This window comes from Saccopteryx bilineata, chromosome 4 (assembly GCF_036850765.1).
Source record: "Saccopteryx bilineata isolate mSacBil1 chromosome 4, mSacBil1_pri_phased_curated, whole genome shotgun sequence".
NCBI classification, from domain to species: domain Eukaryota; kingdom Metazoa; phylum Chordata; class Mammalia; order Chiroptera; family Emballonuridae; genus Saccopteryx; species Saccopteryx bilineata.
The window spans coordinates 40,629,901-40,650,476 of NC_089493.1; the positions used below are offsets into that span (position 1 = coordinate 40,629,901).

The window sequence follows — 20,576 nt, forward strand, 5'->3', positions numbered from 1 at the left end:
AAAGCTGCGCTTCCTAGTCCAACGATGAAGCAAATGTCATTTGCACAGTGCTTTCCAAGTTTAAGTTGACATAGGGCCAATTTAACTCGGAAAGACGGGGTTAATTCAGTGGGGGTCAGATGAGGTGAAGAACAATTTAATGGTTTGTTTGATTCATCTAATTAAAAAAGAAAGATAAAAAAGAGGAAGCTGAAATATTTGTGCTTTTCCTGTTGACACAACCAGAGCCTCGAAAACTGTCCTCAAAACAACTGCTGAAGAATAACCTTTTGATCTTACAAATCCGTGCTTTTTGTTTCCACTTCAACCCTTTATTGGATGCGTGAGCAGGCGGAATTTATGCAGGAATTGCGGTGCCGGACATCCCAGGCGCGACGTGAGGACACACCTCACGCGCACGCACGCACGCAGCGGGAAGGTGGGGTCTACCGGAGAGGGTGCGGCTCTGGGTGGAGCCCCGCGACGTTTCTCGCAGGCTGGCCGGGAGGCAGCCGCACTGATTCCTACGCGCTGCTGCGCGGCTGGCGGGGGGAGTCCGTCTTCCCGGAGGAGCCGGGTGCACGGGGCCGCGATGAGCTGGGAGTTGGTGCTCTCGCTGCTGGCGTTGTGCGTGCTGCTCGTGTTCGTGGTGCAGCTGCTGCGCTTCCTGCGGGCCGATGGCGACCTGAGCCTGCTGTGGGCCGAGTGGCAGGGGCAACGTCCAGGTGAGGACCCGCAGCCACCCCTTGGGAGCGGGAGGCCGAGGCTGCGCTGCCTCCACGTCTCTCTGGGTGGCGCGGAGCTTCCGCGCCGCAAGGCTGAGCCTTTTCCTACGGCTGCGGGCAAGGAAGGGGCGATTCTGCCGTTTTGTCTACTGTTCTGGTCGGCTGGACTAGCCTGGCTGCCAGAGTAAGAGAGTGCTGGAATGGGCGGGCGCCCTGCGGACCCTGAGTTCTTACCGGGCTCCCAGGGATTCAGATGCGGTGTCAGAGGACGGTACTTCGAGAAATAGTGTGCACGTCCCCCTGGTTTGTAAGGGAGAAGCCTTTTGAGGACAGCAGCTCCGTATTTCTACCTGTTTAAGTTGTTTATCCACCACTTCTCGCTCTCCTTGGGGTTTGAAATGGTAACATTTGAGATTCTCTACGAGAGGAAGACCTGAACCTCTCTGTCAATTTAAGAAAAAAGTTGTTTTTTTTTTTTTAAAGCAACGTGTCTTCTTTTTTTTTTAATTTTTATTTTTTTATTCATTTTAGAGAGGAGAGGGAGAGACAGAGGGAAAGAGAAAGAGGAGAGACAGAGAGAGAGAAGGGGGGTAGGAGCTGGAAGCATCAACTCCCATATGTGCCTTGACCAGGCAAGCCCAGGGTTTTTGAACCAGTGACCTCAGCATTTCCAGGTCGATGCTTTATCCACTGCACCACCACAGGTCAGGCCAGAAAACAGTTTTTATTTGGGCCAAAGTGAGGAGGACATGCCCGAGAGCAGAACTCCAAGAAGCTTTGGAACAGTGCTCTGACTTGGAAGAGTGAGGACTGCTTATATAGGTAGAGGGGTAAGGGAGAAGTCCATACATTTCACAGATGAACAGTTTTACATCACGGGGAAAGGATGTACAGATAGAGTTAGGTCGTCCCTGCGGCGTGGGATAATCTGAAAATAGAGTTTGGAAACATTTATTCTTCAAGGCTAACGTTTATCAGGATGCAGAAAGAACAGACATTACTTTCTGTGATCATTTGTTTTTCATTTTGGAACTGTTGAAAAGTTCATGTGATTATTCTCACGGCCTGTGTCCTGTTAAGAACTGAAAAGGCTTTGTATTGTCTTTCGATTACTGGTTTTTAGTTAGAGCAGTTAAAGCAGTAATTCTTTCTTCATGTAACCCGGAGTTGTCCACCTACTTACTCATTGGAATATGTAAAAGTATTAGTTGGGAAAGAACTGGATTGGCATTTTGCCTGGAATAAGATCACTATTGCTATACTAAGGGGGCATTCCTCCTGTCCCACCTGTGTCTGTGCCCTGCCTAATATTTGCTGAACATTTACTAAACACAGTCTATAAACACATTGTATGTGCTCAGCAGTGCGCTTGGCCCATTACATATGTGATCTTTATTTATTTATTTATTTTTTACATGGTCTCCTACAAAATAGGTTTTGTTAGTCTTATCTTCTAGGTCATTGATTTTCAACCTTTGTTTCTCATGCACTCATAAACTAATTACTAAAGAAAAAATTCTTCCTTAGTAACTAATTTATTTGTGCCATGAGATGAAAATGGTTGTATTTAGTCAGGGGCACTGACCTTAGTAATTAGTGTGTGTTTGTGCCATGAAAAAAAAAGGTTGAAAATCACTGTTCTAGGTAAGGAAACTGACACTTGGAGAAATTTAATAACCTGTCTAAAGTTAGGCTTTGGATCCATAAGGGCTGGTGGAAGTGGGGGTTTCCAAGGATCAAGCTTCTTGTATGAAAAGACTCATCATGTGAGGAGGTTTGCTTGGAAGTCAGAGATCGTATGCTTTTCAAACGGGGCCAGAAGATAAGGGAAATAGTATTGCTTCAGTGGGGGTGAACATTGGTTCTTGGGGATTGAAAAAAAATCTTAAAGGGTACAATGTTTTGTGCCCCTCCAAAACTCAGCCCTACCCAAAACAATCTTACTCTTTAGTATTTCACTTCTCTCATTCATTTTTTTTTTTTTGAGAGTAGTATAATGTGCAACACTGACATTGAGTTCATGGAAAGTATACATATTATATATATGCAGGGTCAGTGCTACAAAACTATGGCAAATTGGTGGCTGTGGTTGGCAGACTGGATGGTTTGCTCCATCTCTGTAGATGGAGTGCATGTGCCCACTGGCTGCTTTGTGGATGTTTGTGTTTGATCCTCTGTGCATTTGTGTTAACTTGGACTTTCAGAATTACTTAAAATAGTTTATATTTTGTTACTTAATTTTATAAAAATTATCCAATGTGTTAATTATGTCTAGCACTGAAAAAAAAAATGTCCACACTATCTAGCAGCTAAATTAAAAGTTATTTCGTATATCAAGCAACACTTAAAAGGTGACTAAACATAAATTTCAAGAAATTTACTTACTATATTTCAACGTTTTTATTTTGCTGGAAAAATAACACTTTTGAAGGATTTAAAACTACATTTAGTTACATTGTTATTATCTAGTTGTATAATGTGCTAATTTGCATATTAATTCAACATATTACCATTTAAGTCAACACATTACATTAAAAGTTTTCAGCTAATACAGATATGAAGGTAAGTTAAATTTTAATAGCTTTTATTAAAAATTATTTTTTTAAACTACAGTGGTACCTTGACACACAGACACTTTAAATTATGAACAATTTGAGAGACGAACGGTCACTCATGGGATTTTTTGCTTTAAGTGGTGAGCGGATATTTGAATCACGAGCTTCCGCCACCTTCCACTAGATGGCCTGCCAAACGTTCTAAAAGGGAGGAAGAAACAAACTTCTATGGAAAGGTTTTTGTTGAAATGGCCTCGAAGTGAAAGCAAGGAAAGGGTGGCGAAAAAGCCAAAATTCGGTGAAGAAAATGATGGCTAAGCAAAGTAAAAAAAATAGCAATTAAGTTTAGCGATAAAGTTATATATCACAACGTAGTATGTAAGTTAAATTTTGCAATTAAATAAGTGTGTAGAGAGTAAGTTATATTAAGCAATAGCGCAGGAAATGAAAACCTCCTTCACCAGTCTCCTCCCCCTCTGCCAGCATCTTCGCCTGACTTTGAAGGTAAATACACTTCATAAACCAGTTTATTTCTTTACATTCTCTCTTATTATGTGTGTGTGTTTGTGTGTGTGTATATATATATATATGTTATTTATAAAGTACATTTTCTTACTTAAAGCATATAAAACAAAAAATTCGTGTGGTTTTTGGGGGCCAGAACAGATTAATTATATTCCTATTAATTTAAATGGAGAAATTCGATTTGACATGGGAGCAAACTGAGTCACGAGCTCGGCCATAGAACAAATTAAACTCATGTGTCAAGGTACCACTGTATAAGAAAGTTTATTTAGGCAGTCACAGAGGTAGAAGTGAGTGGTAGAGGAAATGGGCTCAGGAAGCAAGTTACAGAGGTGAAAGAGGGGCCTTTGGAGCTTAGGAGAGAAGGGTAAAGGTAGCATTAGGCTGGGTGGGGTGATGGTGGGAAGTGAGAGGTAGGGGAAAGGCACAGGCATGCTCCTGGGAGGTAGAGCATACTGGGTTCTCTGTCCTAAGGTCTTTTAAGGGTGGGGGTGTTGGGGGGGCGTCCCAGGGGAGGACCTCAACAGTATATTCATCAGCTTTGCAGATGTGTCCTTTTAGGGTCATAGTCTCCATGGATTGTTCGGTGCCAGGGTAGGGAGTCATTGCAGCTGGTCCTGAGTTCATCTGTGGCATCGCTGGTTTTGCTGCTTTTCTGGGCCTGGAGCTGAAACACTACTGAGGTTTAGATGTGTTTGATGCAGTTCAGAACCTCATTGTCCTGGGTGCTTATGCTTACGGGCTATTCTCCTGCGCCTTGTTTCTCCTTTAAGGGCGACTACTACATGACTCTTAATGGGCCAGGAGAGGAAAGGTCAGGGAAGGGTCCAAACCCCCCGATTAGTACTATATGTAGTGGAGGGGAGCCCTGGGACTAAGTCCTTGTCTTCCCGCTTTTCCCCTTTGTTAGGCCCCTGGGGCTTTGCTCAGCCTATTGTCCTTGCTCTGCTCATGTCTGTCTAACTGCCTACAGTATTCCACCCTCAAGGATCTTGGCTCTGAACTCTTCCGTGGAAAGAGGGTGCAGGGTTTCTTCCGTAGCTGCTTCCTGCTGGAGAGGGGCAGTGTTTTCCTTCAGAGCCAAGAGATCCTCAGAGGAATCCTGAGGCCTGGGCTCACAAGGAGGTTGTGATGGTATTTAGGGGCGGTATTCCTGAGTAGGAGTTAGGGCTTGCAACCTGCTGGAGACAAACTGTTATAGATCTCAACAGTGTTGGGGGAAAACCTAAAATGACAAGAATTATGATGAATGATTTGCTAAAAGGAAAAATGTTTTCATTCTCAATAAATCCAAGTCAAAGAATGGGAGGAAAAAAGTTGAAACATTAGCTTGGAGGGTTGTAGCTAACTATTTAAAATAACTGGAATAATTCAGGATCCAGTTTAGTTTATATAGGTGAGGTAGAGCCCCGGCTGGTTGGCGCACAGAGCGTCCACCTGGTGTGCGTCCTGCGTTCAGTCCTCTCTCAGGGCACACACATGAGAAGCAACCACATGTTTCTCTTCCCCTCCCTCGCCCCTTTCTCTCTCTCTTCCCCTCTCAAAGCCAGTGGTGGCTTGATTGGTTTGAGTGTAGCCCCAGGTGCGAAGGACAGCTTGGTTGGTCCAGCTGTAGGCTTCAGGCACTGAGGATAGCTTGGTTGATTTGAGCATTGACCCCAGACAGGGGTTGCAGGGTGGATTGCAGTTGGGGCACATGCGGGAGTCTATCTCCCCTCCTCTCCCTTAAAATAAATAAATAATAAATGTCAAAAATAAAACTTTGAAGACAAGTAACTGAACTGTAGTCTAATATCCACAACTGTATATTATGGAGTCTATTGAAACACAACCTCCCCCAAATCACCCTTATTTTTATCAAATAGCCAAATTAAGACCAATTTATTTACTATATTAAGTTCAGTTTCATTTTGCCCTGATTATTTGCATAAGCATGATGAGAATATCAATTTATTGTATAGGCTCTCTTAACACTGATTTTCTGTAATCTCCTAAGGAATCTCAAGATTAGGCTTTAATTAGCTCCTCCGGGGGAAGAAGCCAAGCCACACAGTTGCCGTCAGGCTTTGCCTGCAATACCTATAGGTTTGGCTAAACTCAAGCTCTCGAGGTCTCCAGAGAGGTCTTGACATTGTCTTGTGTCTCCCAGGAAAGCAACCTTCTCTCCTCACTTAGAAAGACTTCCATGAACCGTATGAATAAGCAGGGTACCAGGCCGTTTCTCCAAGGGGCTCTCTTATTGGCTTTCAGAGGCAATCTTAATTCCTTAAAGCTTTCTGGTGCCATCCAGAGTATACATGTCTCTTTCAAATACGACATTCTACTCGAAGTCTTGGTTAATAAAACCACTGTTGGCCTGAGCAGGTGGTGGTGCAGTGGATAGAGTGTTCGACTGGGATGTAGAGGACCCAGGTTTGAAACCTGAGGTTGCTGGCTTAAGCATGAGCTCTCATCTGGTTTGAGCAAAGCTCACCAGCTTGAGCCCAAGGTCACTGGTTTGAGCAAGGGGTCACTTGGTCTGTTGTAGCCCCCCCCCCCGCCCCTGGTCAAGGCACATATGAGAAAGCAATCAATGAACAACTAAGGTGCCACAACGAGGAGTTGATGCTTCTCATGTCTGTCCCTATCTGTTCCTCTCTCTGTCTGTCTGTCTCTCTGTCACATAAATAAATAAATAAATAAATAAATAAATAAATAAAACCACAATTGGAATCTAGTTTTATGTGAAATGTTAACAGCTTTTAAATTTTAAATTTAGCCGTTCTTACCAAAGAGTAAACTTTATAGAATTTACGTATAAAGCGCAGGTGTATGTAGAGTACATAAACAGATATGCAGTATATCTATGGAATTAAAATCCCATAGGGGAGTAATCAGGCAAAAATGACTTACAGGACTCCTGGGAGTGGGGGTGATAATGGAAAGAAGTGAAAGGAACATGAGGATAGACTCAGGTCTCAAAACAGCTCAGACTAGAAAGACCGGTAGATTATCAAGGTGAAAAAAAATTATCCTCCTTGTCTTCTCTGGAGATTTATTATTATTTTTTGTCCCTTAAAAAATAAACAAGATGGCCCTGGCCAAGTGACTTGGATAAACATTGCTCCAGCGCACCGAGGTCATGAATTTGATCCCAGGTCAGGGGCTGTATGAGAAGCAATCCATGAGTATGAGACTAAATGGAATAACTAAGTGGAACAATGAGTTGATGCTTTTCTCTCTCTCTGTCTCTCTCTCCCCCTCCCCCTGCCGCTCTTTCCCCTCTTTCTCCCTCTCTCTCATTTTCTCGTACTTCCTCTTTCTCTCTTTGAATCAATGGAAAAATTTTAAAAAGTAAACAAAATACTCACATAATAGAAAACCAAGAATACAAAAGGAACTTTTAGTGAAAAGGAAATCCCTTTCCCAGCCTTGTCCTTCAGCTACCCAGTACGCCTCCCCAACCTTATATGTATCCTTCTAGAGGAATTCTCTGTTTCCAAGCATATATCTCCCATGGTGACATTTAAGGGTGACTAATTTTAGATATTGCACGTTGATCCAGAAAAAAAAAAAAATCCATGGCACGAGTCCAAAGGAGGGAAAGTCTCCACAGCAGCACATGGGAGGAAAACTCAGGTTTTAGTTGGCAGCAACCTTAGTGAGTCAACTGTGAAGTGATTGCCAGAAAAATTAGGCAAGCCTGTGAGATATTTGGTGTCTTAAAGCAACAAACTGCAAACAACAACAGATGTCTTCTATAACCTGTGTCAGCCTCTGTGCTGGGCACTGGGGACACAGCCACTGTCCAGGTCCTTACACAGCCCATCTTCTAGGGGCCAACAGAAGCAATTTAGTCATCTCACCCTGCTCTGAATTGTACAGACCCCGTGAGACTCCTGTATCCTGCTCTGGCCAGCTCCCCGTCAATAGGGACATTGACTGACTAGAGCTTGGGCAGGGAGGTGTGAGCTGAACAGCGAGGAAACCTGATACCGTGTCATCTGAGGGAAGGTAGCAGAAATTGGAGGTGTTTATGTAGCCTTAGAGAAGCAACAGAGGAGAGGCCTTAGAGAGGACATGACAGCTGTCTTCAAATAAATGGAGGATTGTCACGTGAAGACAGGCTTGATTTATTCTTTCTGATGCCACAAGGCATTGGCTGCTGGTGGGTAGAAGTTAAAGGTATATCACATCAGTATAAGAATCTTTGAACGGCTTGAATGGTTGATTGGACTGGTCCAAAAAAGGAGCAAGAGCATCCGAGGCGACTGGCTTCCTCGTCCTGTCAGGTACTAGTTAGTAGAGACTAGTCACCCAGAGGAGAGAATTCTCAATCTGGATTTGGGGTTGAACTTTAAGTTTCCTTCCAGCTTTGAGAGTCTGCTGTCAGAGGCTTTTTAGGGAGGCCATTGTGTATGGCAGACTCTGTAGAGTTGGGTAAGAAAAGTTGGTGTCTCCAGAAAGGTGCCCGAACTGCAGGTTTGGTACAAAGGTTAAGTGTGAGCCTGGGGACTTTTTCATCATTGGATTTAAATATTTGAATATTGGGGGGAAACTCAAATCTTTGTTAGTTCTACATTAGTATTAAATAGTTACAAACAAACTATATTTACCCTAGAGTCTGAGTATTGCAGAACTTTGGAACAATGAGTAGTCAATGAATAAGTGACTATCTGGATATATATTTTGCTATTCTGAGAAAGTCCTTTAGGAAGGTGGCTTGTTGCGCCTTTCCATGAGAGCATTTCATGTGATGGGAAAATATTGTAGCCCAGGTACAGTATTCCAGATGTATTCATCCTTAGTTCAGATATTTACATGAAACCTCTTTCCTGAGGACAAGTTAACTTTTGCTTGTCTTCCTTCCGTTTTCCTGTTGTAGCTAAGGCTCCGAGTTCTCATACAGGAACATTTCACTACTGTGTGTGGTGGTGCTGGGATTTGAACCCTGGCATTTTCTAGAGCTCATACTGTCAACCTGGCAGTTAGGTTTTAGAATCACTTTACTAAAATAGTAAAATAGTTTCTTGATATTTTACTTTTCCAGTAAAGCAGAAAGGTGTATGTTAAGTGATACCTAGCTTTGCTATTTTTGTTAAATAACACATATTTTATACACAAGGCACACAGGAATGTTGCATCACAATGTCTGTGATTTCAGATAGACAGTGGCTATCATCTGCAATGCAAACTAAGCTTTTCATTGGAGAATAAGCCACTCATCATTGATTTGTTACTGTAACATTTTTACAATCTTTAACAAGAAAGTAATTGTACAGAGTACATTTTCATCTCACTGTCACATGCATTTCATCATGGATGAGCTACCAGATTCTCCTAAGATGAAAGTGCAGGCATTTGGAGAACACTTGTATTAAATGGCTTTCATTTGATAGGCATCAGTAAAGATTGATAGATGGGGACAACATGAATTTAAAAGTCCAGGACAGTTCCACCATCCCACAGAATAGAACTTAGCATAGTCAGATTCATTATCATTTCCTCCATTGCAAGACATTAGAATAATAGGATTGAAAACTGGATGGGACCTTTAGTGATCATCTTATCTGAATCTCTCATTTTGTAGAACAAGTGAGTCTAGGCCAGCGGTTCTCAACCTGTGGGTCGCGACCCCGGCGGGGGTCGAACGACCAAAACACAGGGGTCGCCTAAAGCCACCGGAAAATACATATTTATTTATGCAACCCCTGTGTTTTGGTCATTCGACCCCCGCTGGAGTCGCGACCCACAGGTTGAGAACCGCTAGTCTAGGCAGACTTTTCCTAGACAGTGAAAGGTCTATTAGCCTAACTTTTCTTGATCGAATATACCGGTAAGTAGAGCCTTGAAGTCAGACTATGGAATGAGAAGACTTACCTTGAAGGGAAGTCTGGAAGACTCACCTAGGGGTTTGGAATACACAAAATAATGAGTTGATAACTCTTACTAATATGATTTGCATTCATGCTTTTTTAAAAATTGAATGTTTCTTAGGATATTTAATTTTACAAAATTTTAATCACTTGAATGAGGTATGATGAACATATAAAAATGCACAAAGTTAATATGTACAACTTGACGAGTTTGTGGATATGTGTTTACATCTCTGAGACCATTACCACAATCAAAGCTATAAAGAGGGTATTAAAATTTTTAAGTTCTGCCTGACCAGGCAGTAGTGCAGTGGATAGCGTGTCAGACTGGGATGCGGAGGACTCAGGTTCGAGTCCCGAGGTTGCCAGCTTGAGCGCGGGCTCATCTGGTTTGAGCAAAGCTCACCAGCTTGGACCCAAGGTCGCTGGCTCAAGCAAGGGGTTACTCGGTCAGTTGTAGCCCCACAGTCAAGGCACATATGAGAAAGCAATCAATGAACAATTAAGGTGTCCTAACGAAAAACTGATGATTGATGCTTCTCATCTCTCTCCGTTCCTGTCTGTCTGCCCCCATCTATCCCCTCTCTCTGACTCTCTCTCTGTCTCTATAAAAAAAAAAAAAAAAAAAAAAAAATTAAGTTCTACACATTGTATCTTCATAATTAGGGGTATTGTTTTAAACATTTTTTTTGCTAATCTTTGAATATGGGTGTAATTCATAGCTTATTTTCTCCCCCCTCCCTCTTTCCTCCATAGAATGGGAGTTGACCGACATGGTGGTGTGGGTGACTGGAGCATCGAGTGGGATTGGTGAGGAGCTGGCTTACCAGCTGTCTAAACTAGGAGTTTCTCTGGTGCTGTCAGCCAGAAGAGTGCATGAGCTGGAAAGGGTGAAAAGAGGGTGCCTTGGTAAGTGAATCTGAAACAGCGGCAGTGCTTCCCAGAATAAATCGGAATCCAAACTCAGGTATATTTTGGGGCATTTCAGTAGTAAGAATGGGATTTTCCTGGGCAGAACACTCTGGTTCCGAATGTTCCAAGTGCTTTGACCCCCAGCCTCTTCCTTTTCTCTTAAGTAGCTGCCCTTGTCTTTTTCTTCTCTTTTTCTGTTGCCTCTTTACTTGCGCTTTTTTTTTTTTTTTTCACTGTCTCTTGGCATTAGGAAGTGACCACCAATTCTCTCAAATGTTGGTAGATTTTTAGTAACCAAATAAGTGCCATATATTTTTGTCTTAAAGAAGGAATAGTTTGGTTCTATTGTATGACATACATGTATGCAACCAAAGAAATGTAATTGGAAAGGGTCCTGACTTGTTTTGCTAAAATGTCAGATATTGAAGCTATCTGGGATAGTATAAGGTTTTTGTTATAAAGCATGAAAGGACAGGAAGGGAATTAAGTTTAAAAAATGCAACTTGAGATAATATTTTTCATATATATATAGGGCAACAATATTTCTTTATTTTTTATTTGAGCTTTAATGTAGTTATGTTCACATTGAAAGCAACCTCAAGGAATAAAGTTATTCTTTCTCATGGACACTGACTATTTAAACTTAGATAATTTGGAATTTTCCAGCAGACACCATTTTTTTGTCATCTACCTGTCATTCTTTAGAAATTTGCTGATGGTACTAACCACCCAGAATTGACAGTTAGTTCCCAAAGCCACATGGGCTCTTTTATGATATTGCTTTTAAAGGCCCCTCGTATTTCTGCCCTGGGCGATTTCTTATGGTAGTTGCTCTTGAGACTTGCAGTTCCTGCACTGGCAAAAATGAACCATATCAGTGTTTCTTAGTTGGAATGAGGCTGGTTGGTTTTCCTTATATCTGTTGGACAACTGATGCAGAGTTTTTCTTTTAAAACAGTTAATGTCTCACAGTTTACTCCTTTGTCCATAAAGCCTTTATACATCTTGTATTTTCTCTACTTTCTTTATTTTCTTATTGGCATTCCTTGTTGTCTTCCAATGTTAGAGTTTAAGAAAATTAGTTTCAATTCTTTTTCTTTTTGATGAGCAAAAAATAGAAAAGGCCATTACAGTCCAACATGTTTCTTGTTTGGGAATTCCGGGATTATGTACTTCTTCCTGTTTGCCCCCTGGAGCCCTCAGCTTCTGGAAGGAAGCTTCTAGGTATCATGTCACTGGAGGGCTCTGAGCTTCTTACTGATCTTAAGCGTAAACTTCTTTTTCAATGTGTGTAAAGAGCAGCTAACTTTATGAACCTATCATGAAACAAAAGAACCTCTAGATTTTAAAGAAATTGCGCCCCCCAACTTTTTTTTAGCATGTAGTATTGTCTTGATTTTTTTCTGGAGTCTTTTCCAACATTAGACTGTTTATACACAAGCTGAGGAGAACCATTCTGCTTCCGGTGTACCCAGACAGCTTTTTGTCCTGTCAGATGATGCCATCTTACCACTACAGGGCCACTCAGAAGTGAGTTTGTTGTCAAGTCTGGTTGTAGGAGGGGTGTTTAACTTAATGCAGGTAGCAAGGAGCTTGATTGAATGATTGCATGACTTCCACACTAATTTTTAAGTGTCTTTATTTAGAGAATGGCAATTTAAAAGAAAAAGATATACTTGTTTTGCCCCTTGACCTGACTGACATAAGTTCACATGAAGTGGCTACCAAAGCGGTCCTCCAGGAGTTTGGTAAAGTAAGTAGCATTTTGAATCGATAAGTTTTGCTTTGAAGTAGCTGCAAAAGAAATTTCCATCTATGGTGCTGTCATTAGAAGGGCTTTAGGCAAATGGGTCTCTGCAATGAGATCAAGGTCCATGAGTTAGGCCTCTTAATCTCTGAGTCTTTGACTTTGTGTAATAAGTACTGTTCATACCTTAACAAGTACTGACCACTCCATGTAGAACAAAAGCTAAAAATTCAGCACCTCATATTTTTATGACACTTACCACTTTCCATGAAGAGTCACTTAAAATAGGAATATAATTCCATAGGTGAATTCTGTTTTTTATTTTATATTTTTATTGCTGACTTCTGGAAATAACACCCTTCTGTTCTGGTGACTCATCAAATTAACAGTATAAACAACCATGCCTAGGATTCCATCAATCCATGTACACATCATCCCAAAAGTGCTTCTTTTCTAATTTTTTTAACTAGATTGACATTCTGGTCAACAATGGTGGAAGATCCCAGCGTTCCCTGTTTGTGGAAAGCAGCTTGGATGTCTACAAGGAGCTCATAATGGTTAACTACTTAGGGACTGTGTCCTTGACAAAGTGTGTTCTGCCTCACATGATCGAGAGGAAGCAAGGAAAGATTGTTACTGTGAATAGCTTCATGGGTCTGATGTCTGCGCCCCTTTCTAGTGGATACTGTGCCAGCAAACATGCTCTTCGGGTAAGGATGCACAAACTAATAACTTTGATAGAACTGACCCAAGTGCCCATGGGGGATATGGCCATCACTGTAAGAGGTCATTGAACTAGACAGTGATATAGAGAGACAGAGAAAGAGACCCAAGGAAACCTTTGCTGGTGGACATCCCCAGAAGATGCTAAAAGTGACGCGAACCTCACATGCCTCTTTCTAATTCAACAAACCTCTATTGAGCACCTACTCTGTGCCCACGTACTGGAAAAGATCCTGGGGATATAAAGATGATGAGATATGGTTCCTGCCCTTAAGAATTGTATGGTTGGCCCTAGCTGGTTGGCTCAGTGGTAGAGAGTCAGCCCGGCGTGTGGAAGTCCCTGTTTCAGTTCCTGGTCAGGGCACACAGGAGAAGCGCCCATCTGCTTCTCCACCCTTCCCCCTATCCTTTCTCTCTGTCCCTCCCTTCCACTCTGGCAGCCAAGGCTCCATTAGAGCAGGGTTGGCCCGGGCGCTGGGAATGGCTCCATGGCCTCTGCCTCAGGCGCTAGAATATCTCCAGCAACAAAGGAGCAATGCCCCAGAGGGGCAGAGCATCGCCCCCTGGTGGGCATGCTGGGTGGATCCTGGTCAGGCACATGTGGGGGTCTGTCTGATTGCCTCCTCGCTTCTAATTTCAGAAAAAAAAGAATTGTATGGTCTACTCAACAGGTCACCCTTCACCTTTTCCTCATTTCTACCACGTCTTCCTGGCAGATTTGGGGTCTACCTCTCATTTCTTCACATGCGTCATGTTGTAGTTTTCTCCCCATATCTGTGCCTTCCTTTCCCTTCCCGCTTGTATGTAGGTTTATGTTACCTGGTTTAAATATGTAAGCATGTCAGAAATAGGAACTACTCACTACATGATTAGCCCTGAGCTTCATATCCTTGCTGGGACTGGCTTTGACTCTGTTTATCCTGAATTCATTGGAAGAAGATCTAGTCAAGGCAGAGGCTAGGAACAAAGCTTGATTTGGTTTGCTTAACTTAGGATATGTGAGTATTGGAAACGAATGAACTTTTAATGTTGGCTAGGAGTAGATATGAAGAAATATTATTAAACTATAACATGGGAGAAATTAAATCATAAGGCCAAAAGGAGAAGAATGATCAAAGGAGACATTATTTATAATTAATACTCTTGAAGGTCATTTTACATAGAATGTTTCACTGTTGGAATAATGAGATGAATTAGCTGAATGATTGTCAGTTTTACAAAAATTTGAGGCTTTGGTTCCTTAGGACACCCTTTCTGTTGTGCAAAGCAGACAGTTGCAGACAGTGACGAAATGGAATGCTACACTGACAGTTTTGTCATATTTGCTAATAGGGTACCAGTCACTTCTGCAGAGCCACTGGGCAAGACTTAGGCTGTTGATGAGAGAAGAGGGCTACCCCATCTGTTTGGCACCCAGTTTCTCATAAGATATGCAGGATGCTTTCAGTCAAACACGGTCTAAGTTGTCTGGCCTGTCCTCCTAGACTCACAGTTTTATTTCAGGATTTGATTCTCTGACACAATGTGGCAGATTGAGACTCTTGTTAGTTATACCAGAAGCTGAACACTGAAACCAGGAGACTCTTTGAAGAGCACATTTCATTCCCAATGCCCAGTAAACTATAGCGAGAACATGTTTATCAGTGAAAAATTTACATGCTGTACTAGATGTGATTTCAAAGGAGAAGTTTTAGTGTCTGGTGTGTTGGCTCACATGGTTATCCATTCTTTCTCCTCTTTGTTGAAGAGAAGCAGAAAGTTAAAGGTATGGGAGTTCATGTAGAAAGGCTTTTTCCTATTTATTTGAGTTAGGCACTTAATTAGTCCCTGATTGCAGGAATCTTCATAGGCCCTGTATTTATTGGAGGTCAGCACTAAGGTCTGGTAACTACTTAATGTTGTTGGATTATCAATAAACGTACCCTGGGTTAGCTATTTAGCCTTTTTAGTAGTTAACTCAGCTTATAACAATGTAGTCTTGGAACATTTCCTAAATTAGGAAAAAGATTAGGGAAAGTAAATGTTTCCCCGCTATTTGGTTTAGAAATGGCCAGTATCTTAAGTCTAGAGTCTTACTGCCCAGAAAAGATGGACGTTGGCCGAAACTAGTTGTCTGTTAAACTAATAATAAATAGAAAGCGTTGAATTCTTGATGAGAGTTTCTGTTAAGTACTAATCTCCTCTCACTCCCTCTTGTACCAGTATTGGCACTTTAGACTGCTTTGGGGAAAAAAAAGAAACCAAACCTAAGTGAGCCTCAGGGGAGAACATGCCCCCCGTTTGGAATAGCGATGTGGCGATTGGTTTAAGGAGGATCTATCAGAATCTACGGGGGTAGTTTTTCAACTATCCAGTGCTTGCCTACCATAAACATCACTGATGGCATGACCCACCACCACCAAGCAGGTGAACCTTTCATACCTGGAAAGAGCTGAGAATGCTATTCTAGATTGCCTCCAGTTTTACAGTTAAAAATGCTTAGTAAGATTGCACAATTACATTTCATGTTCTTTATTCAGCCATTTCAGACATATTTTGATAATATGCTGCTATTGTCCTTCATAGTTGAAGAGAAGTGATTTCATGTTAATAATCAACTTGAGATACGTGTTTATATTTATTTTATTTATTTGTGCCTACTAGGGTTTTTTTAATGGCCTCCGAAGTGAACTTACCACATACCCTGATATAGTAATTTCTAACATTTGCCCAGGACCAGTGCAATCAGATATTGTGAAGAATTCCATAACTAATGATGTCACAAAGGTAAAAATTTCTAGTTGGGGTATAATTGGAATGCTTTAGTAGTTATATATTGGTGTTGTATCAGTATGTCTCAAGGTTTTCATGTTAGAACTGCTTATGACTTATTTACAAACCTTATCTGATGGCACTAGGAGAGTGTTGAGGTCAGCTGGTACGTGCTTTGGCAGCCAGTTTTAATAAAGGCTATGGGAATTTCTGAGATACTACTGATAAGTAAGCCCCCATTATGTGATTTAAATAACCCAGTTTCTATCAATTCACAAATGATAGGAATACTGAAAGGTTCTCTGTGGCTGAATTTTAGTATATTAAACCGACTGGACTTTTAAAGAGGAATTACAGTGAAGCTTAGTAGAAGCCTTGTTGCATTGTGATAATTTTAGGTTAGCCTCACCCAGGGCTGTGCTTCCCGCAGCTCAGATTGCACAGTGATTTATCAAGTGAATGGCAGATGTCGCTGGGAGATTCCAGTGTCACTCAGTAATACAGAATCCTGCTAACGATCATGAAATTTTCCTTCTCCGTTAAATCTCTTTCTACTGAGACATAAATCTGTGTACTATATATGTTTCTATGTAAGTGTTCACAGATATAATTGATATTTTCACATTTTCTGTGGGGGTTCTAAGGTAAAATAGAATAATCACCCAATTATAGGCAATAAGGGCCTTGGAATGTAGACCTGGTTATGATAATGACCTGTGTGAGCACAGGTGAGTTACTACCTTTCTGGGTTTCAGTTTATGGATTTCTAGAATGGTGGTAGTATGTTAACTGGATTAGTACTACCAGATTTGTTCACTACCAGGAAACCACTTTTATCTTTTCTTCCATTTCACCGCCATGGACTCCATATGTTTTATAGAATTTCATTTGTTAAATGTATGTATTAATTTGCTTAAAGATTTTTCTTACTGCAATGGTACATCATTGTTATTGAGAGCATGAAGATGGTACAATTCTAATTAAAAGCAAAGGGTCCTCATCTGTTAGCCTGCACAGTCTCTCTGTACCTATGGGGGTTCCTGAAGGGGCCGAGGTCACGTTAAAGGAGTCACTCATCTAGAAGATTCCTGGGTCCTGCCTGACAAGCTTAAAAGTTCTGTAAAATACCTTGGGGTCATATTCAGCACTTAATTTTTTGAAAAATCTCTTAGGCTTTAGGTAATGCTGGAGACCAGTCCCACAAGATGGCCACCAGCCGGTGTGCGCGGCTGATGTTAATCAGCATGGCCAATGACTTGAAAGAAGTTTGGATCGCGGAACAGCCCTTTTTGGCAATGGCATATTTGTGGCAGTATATGCCAACGTGGGCCTGGTGGCTGACAGACAAATTGGGGAAGGAAAGGATTGAGAACTTTAAGAAAGGTCTGGTAAGGACAATTTATACATTTCTTACTACGTGTCAGTCTTGTAGGAAGGTATAAAATTTTCAAGTGCTTAGAAACTTTTCTTACTAACCTTCCACTAATCTCATTATATCAATACAAAAGATACAAAGAGTATTCTGTCCCCCATGTATATCTGTTGGTTTATTATATTACGACTGGTCTTGGAGAAAGAAGTTTTCTACAAGGTAAAATCACATCAAAGATTGCCAGTTTTTCTTCTACACTTACTGTTTGACCCATGCGTGTGCCAAATGCTTTCTCCTCATAAGCTCCTACTCATCCTACAGGTCTCAGCTCTGGTCGGACCTCCTTGAGTTGATTCCTGGCCTCCTGTCTCAGTTCTGCCCAGGACTACATGAACCTCGGCCCACCATTACCTCTGTTGAAAGCAATTCCTGCGATCTTAAAACTAAGGCACTCTTGCTGTGTAGTACTGGTTCCTTTGACTTGATCCAGGAGCACTTTGCACAACTGACATGTGCCTGTGCCCATGTCTAAGAAAATATGCTGAACACTCATTCTTTCAACACTCATTCTTGTAGAGAAGTGAGGAATATTGTGAACTAGTTGAGAAAATCATGACCACCAAAAGAGTTTAATGTATAAACAGCACACAAAATATAGAGTTAAGCCAAAAATTATTAGGAATACACCAAGTTTATTTCAGTGGATGATTTTTATTGTCGAAGAATTTCTTTCAATGATATGTCCTTCTTTTAGAAATGTTAGTAGGGACTTATGTAGAAAGAGAATTAAAAAATGGGATCATATCATATGTAGCCTTATATAACCTATCTCTATTTAAGTAATCCATGAATTGTGAGATGTTTAATTTGCTCTACCTTTTTTCAGGACAGTAAAAATGAATTAGTGAAAAAAGCAAAAATGCTTAAAACAAAATGCTTAAAGAGACTTAAAGGTTATAAAATTTCCATGCTGCACTAATCTGTTTAGAACTTGAAAAATCATGAAGGTGAGGTGCTCCACATTTTCTGCCAACTTGTAATGTGGACCAGCTTGCTTTGGGCCAAATCATTTATGTGTTTTGGTAAGGTTGCGGCTTGGTAGTGTGGGATGCTTCTAAAGGTAGAGCTTCATCAAATATTACATCTGAGTTTTAAATTTAGACTACAGCTGATAAAGTGGTAGTGTGCCCACTGATGAATGAGAGTCAAAAGGGAAGGCCATCTTACTAGAGAGGTGACACAGCATCTTGGTGCTAGGCTCCATGGGTGAAATCCCAGCTCTACCCTAGTCAGTCCCATGACCTCAGGCAAGTTACTTCTCTATAAGGCAGTGCCCTGATCTACAAAATAGAGATTAATGATGACCGTAGCACCTAGTCATAGGATTGTTATGGGGATTGAATGAGTTAGTATGTGGAAAACCCTTAAAACATACCATGGAGTGTTAAATTTATTAAGGATTAGTTGTTGATGCTTTCATTTTGATAGTAGCAGGGTGTTGTGCTAAGGAGTAAGATCAAAGAGTTAAGTAATAGGGCAGAGAGACAATACATTATAGAAATAATTGTTTCAGAGGCTAGAGTTTCAATTCCAGTAGCAGATGTTATTTTGTTTATTTACACAATATCTAATTGTAAAATATAAACATTGTTCAGTAAATGTAGCATTTGATTACAGAAACCTTTGCTAGCAATGATGGCCTTTCTCTTCCTACCACTGTCTTTAATATATTGCTTATTACATGGTCTTACTGCCTTATCACTTAAATTTTTTTTTTTCCCATCGATTGAGAGAGAGAGAGAGAGAGAGAGAGAGATGCATCAATTCATTGCTCCACATATTTGTTCCATTTAGTTGTACGCTCATTGGTTGCTTCTGACTGGGGATCAAATCTGTGACCTCGGAATGTTGGGATGATGCCCTATCCACTGACCCACCCCACTAGGGCCTGCTCTGTCATTTAAAACATTTTTATTTATTGATTGCTTTTAGAGAGAGAGGAAAAAACATTGACTTATTGATGCCTTCATTGGTTGATTCTTTTATGTGCCCTGACCAGGGATCAAACCTGCAACGTTGGCATATTGGGACAGTACTCTAACCAATTAAACTACTCAGCTAGGGCACTTTATCATTTTTTTTTAGAATGATAAACTGGGCCTCATTTCATTTCCCAGTCCCATTTGTGAGATGCCGTATATCATTCTTTACACAAAACCACAGAAACTCAAAAAAGTTGTTTCTTGTTTTTATGCAATTCTCTCCTCCCTGCTCCTTTCCTCCATGTTGTTATTTTCTATTATATATATATATTCATCTCCTTACTGTGGTTGGTTTATAAGTATCTTAAGTTAAGAGAATGCCAATATAGCTTTATCCCAAGGTAAATGTACTAGGTAATAATACTTGAATTTTTTTCCTTCCTTTAGGCTAGGAATAGTATGTCTGGAACTTTGTTTTGATGAATTTTTATTATGTTTAGGGATCAAGAACAATAGCTGCATTGAATTTTATGTTTTACTTCTTGTTTTGGTACTAATTCTTGGAAGTGGTAAATGTATATCTTACCAAATGTCACATCTTAGGGATAACTGAGTTGCCTTCTCTTACATTTTAAACAATATACTAAAAGTTCACAATCATTTTAGAGTTACCTGTCAAATGTGTCAATTCTGAATATTCTGATCCTTTGTAGTTGTTAAGGCAAGTCAATGTGGGTCAGGATATGTTGCTCCGAAAGAGTAATAGTAGAGATTTCAGCATTTATAAAATGACACGAGCCAGTGCCTACCAGCGACGGAGCCCATTTTATAGATCTGCAATGCTAGCTAGGACTTTTATTCTAATTTAGGCATTTGTCCAGGTTTTATAAGGATTCTCAACAGTGAATCATAATTATATAGTTCCTTAAAACAGAAGGATTTGTACAAATTGGGGTAAATACAAGGAGGAACTGATTCATGTTACTGTCACTCTGTTACAGGATGCAGATTCTTATTTTAAAACCCGGAAGACGAAACATGACTGACGGGAGTACTTGCATTTTCAAGTCGCTGGAGGGAGAAATAGAAAACATGAAAACAGCCATCTTCTTGTGCACAGAAGACTAACTTGTGATTTTTTACTTCTCAATAGATACAACTTTCCTTTCAATATGTAATAAACAAAAGATTGTCATGAGTCTTGCAATCAAGATAATAAAAGAGCATTTTAACATACTCTAGCATTTATGCTTAAAATCTAGATTAGCAGAATGCCAAAGAATTACAGTAATCCACCTAACGTAAATGTGTGGAATATTACATGGAGCTGAGTGCTGGTTAATGAACAGATACAAAGAAATACCTGAGTGGTCCTGCGACCACATTACTTTCACTGTCTTAGAAGAATTCATAGGTACAAATGGCTGTAATTTGGAGCAGTAGGTAAGAC

The 20,576-nt window shown here is 40.8% G+C and overlaps 1 protein-coding gene across 1 annotated transcript; it reads left to right on the forward strand.

Moving 5' to 3' along the window:
• Nucleotides 1-421: 421 nt before the first annotated feature.
• DHRS7 (dehydrogenase/reductase 7) lies at nt 422-20,362 on the forward strand. The gene is made up of 7 exons (XM_066273620.1): nt 422-704; nt 10,396-10,548; nt 12,198-12,304; nt 12,769-13,008; nt 15,665-15,787; nt 16,945-17,160; nt 20,128-20,362. The coding sequence occupies exons 1-7, from the start codon at nt 572-574 to the stop codon at nt 20,170-20,172; spliced, it is 1,017 nt and encodes a 338-aa protein (XP_066129717.1). The 5' UTR covers nt 422-571; the 3' UTR covers nt 20,173-20,362.
• Nucleotides 20,363-20,576: the final 214 nt, after the last annotated feature.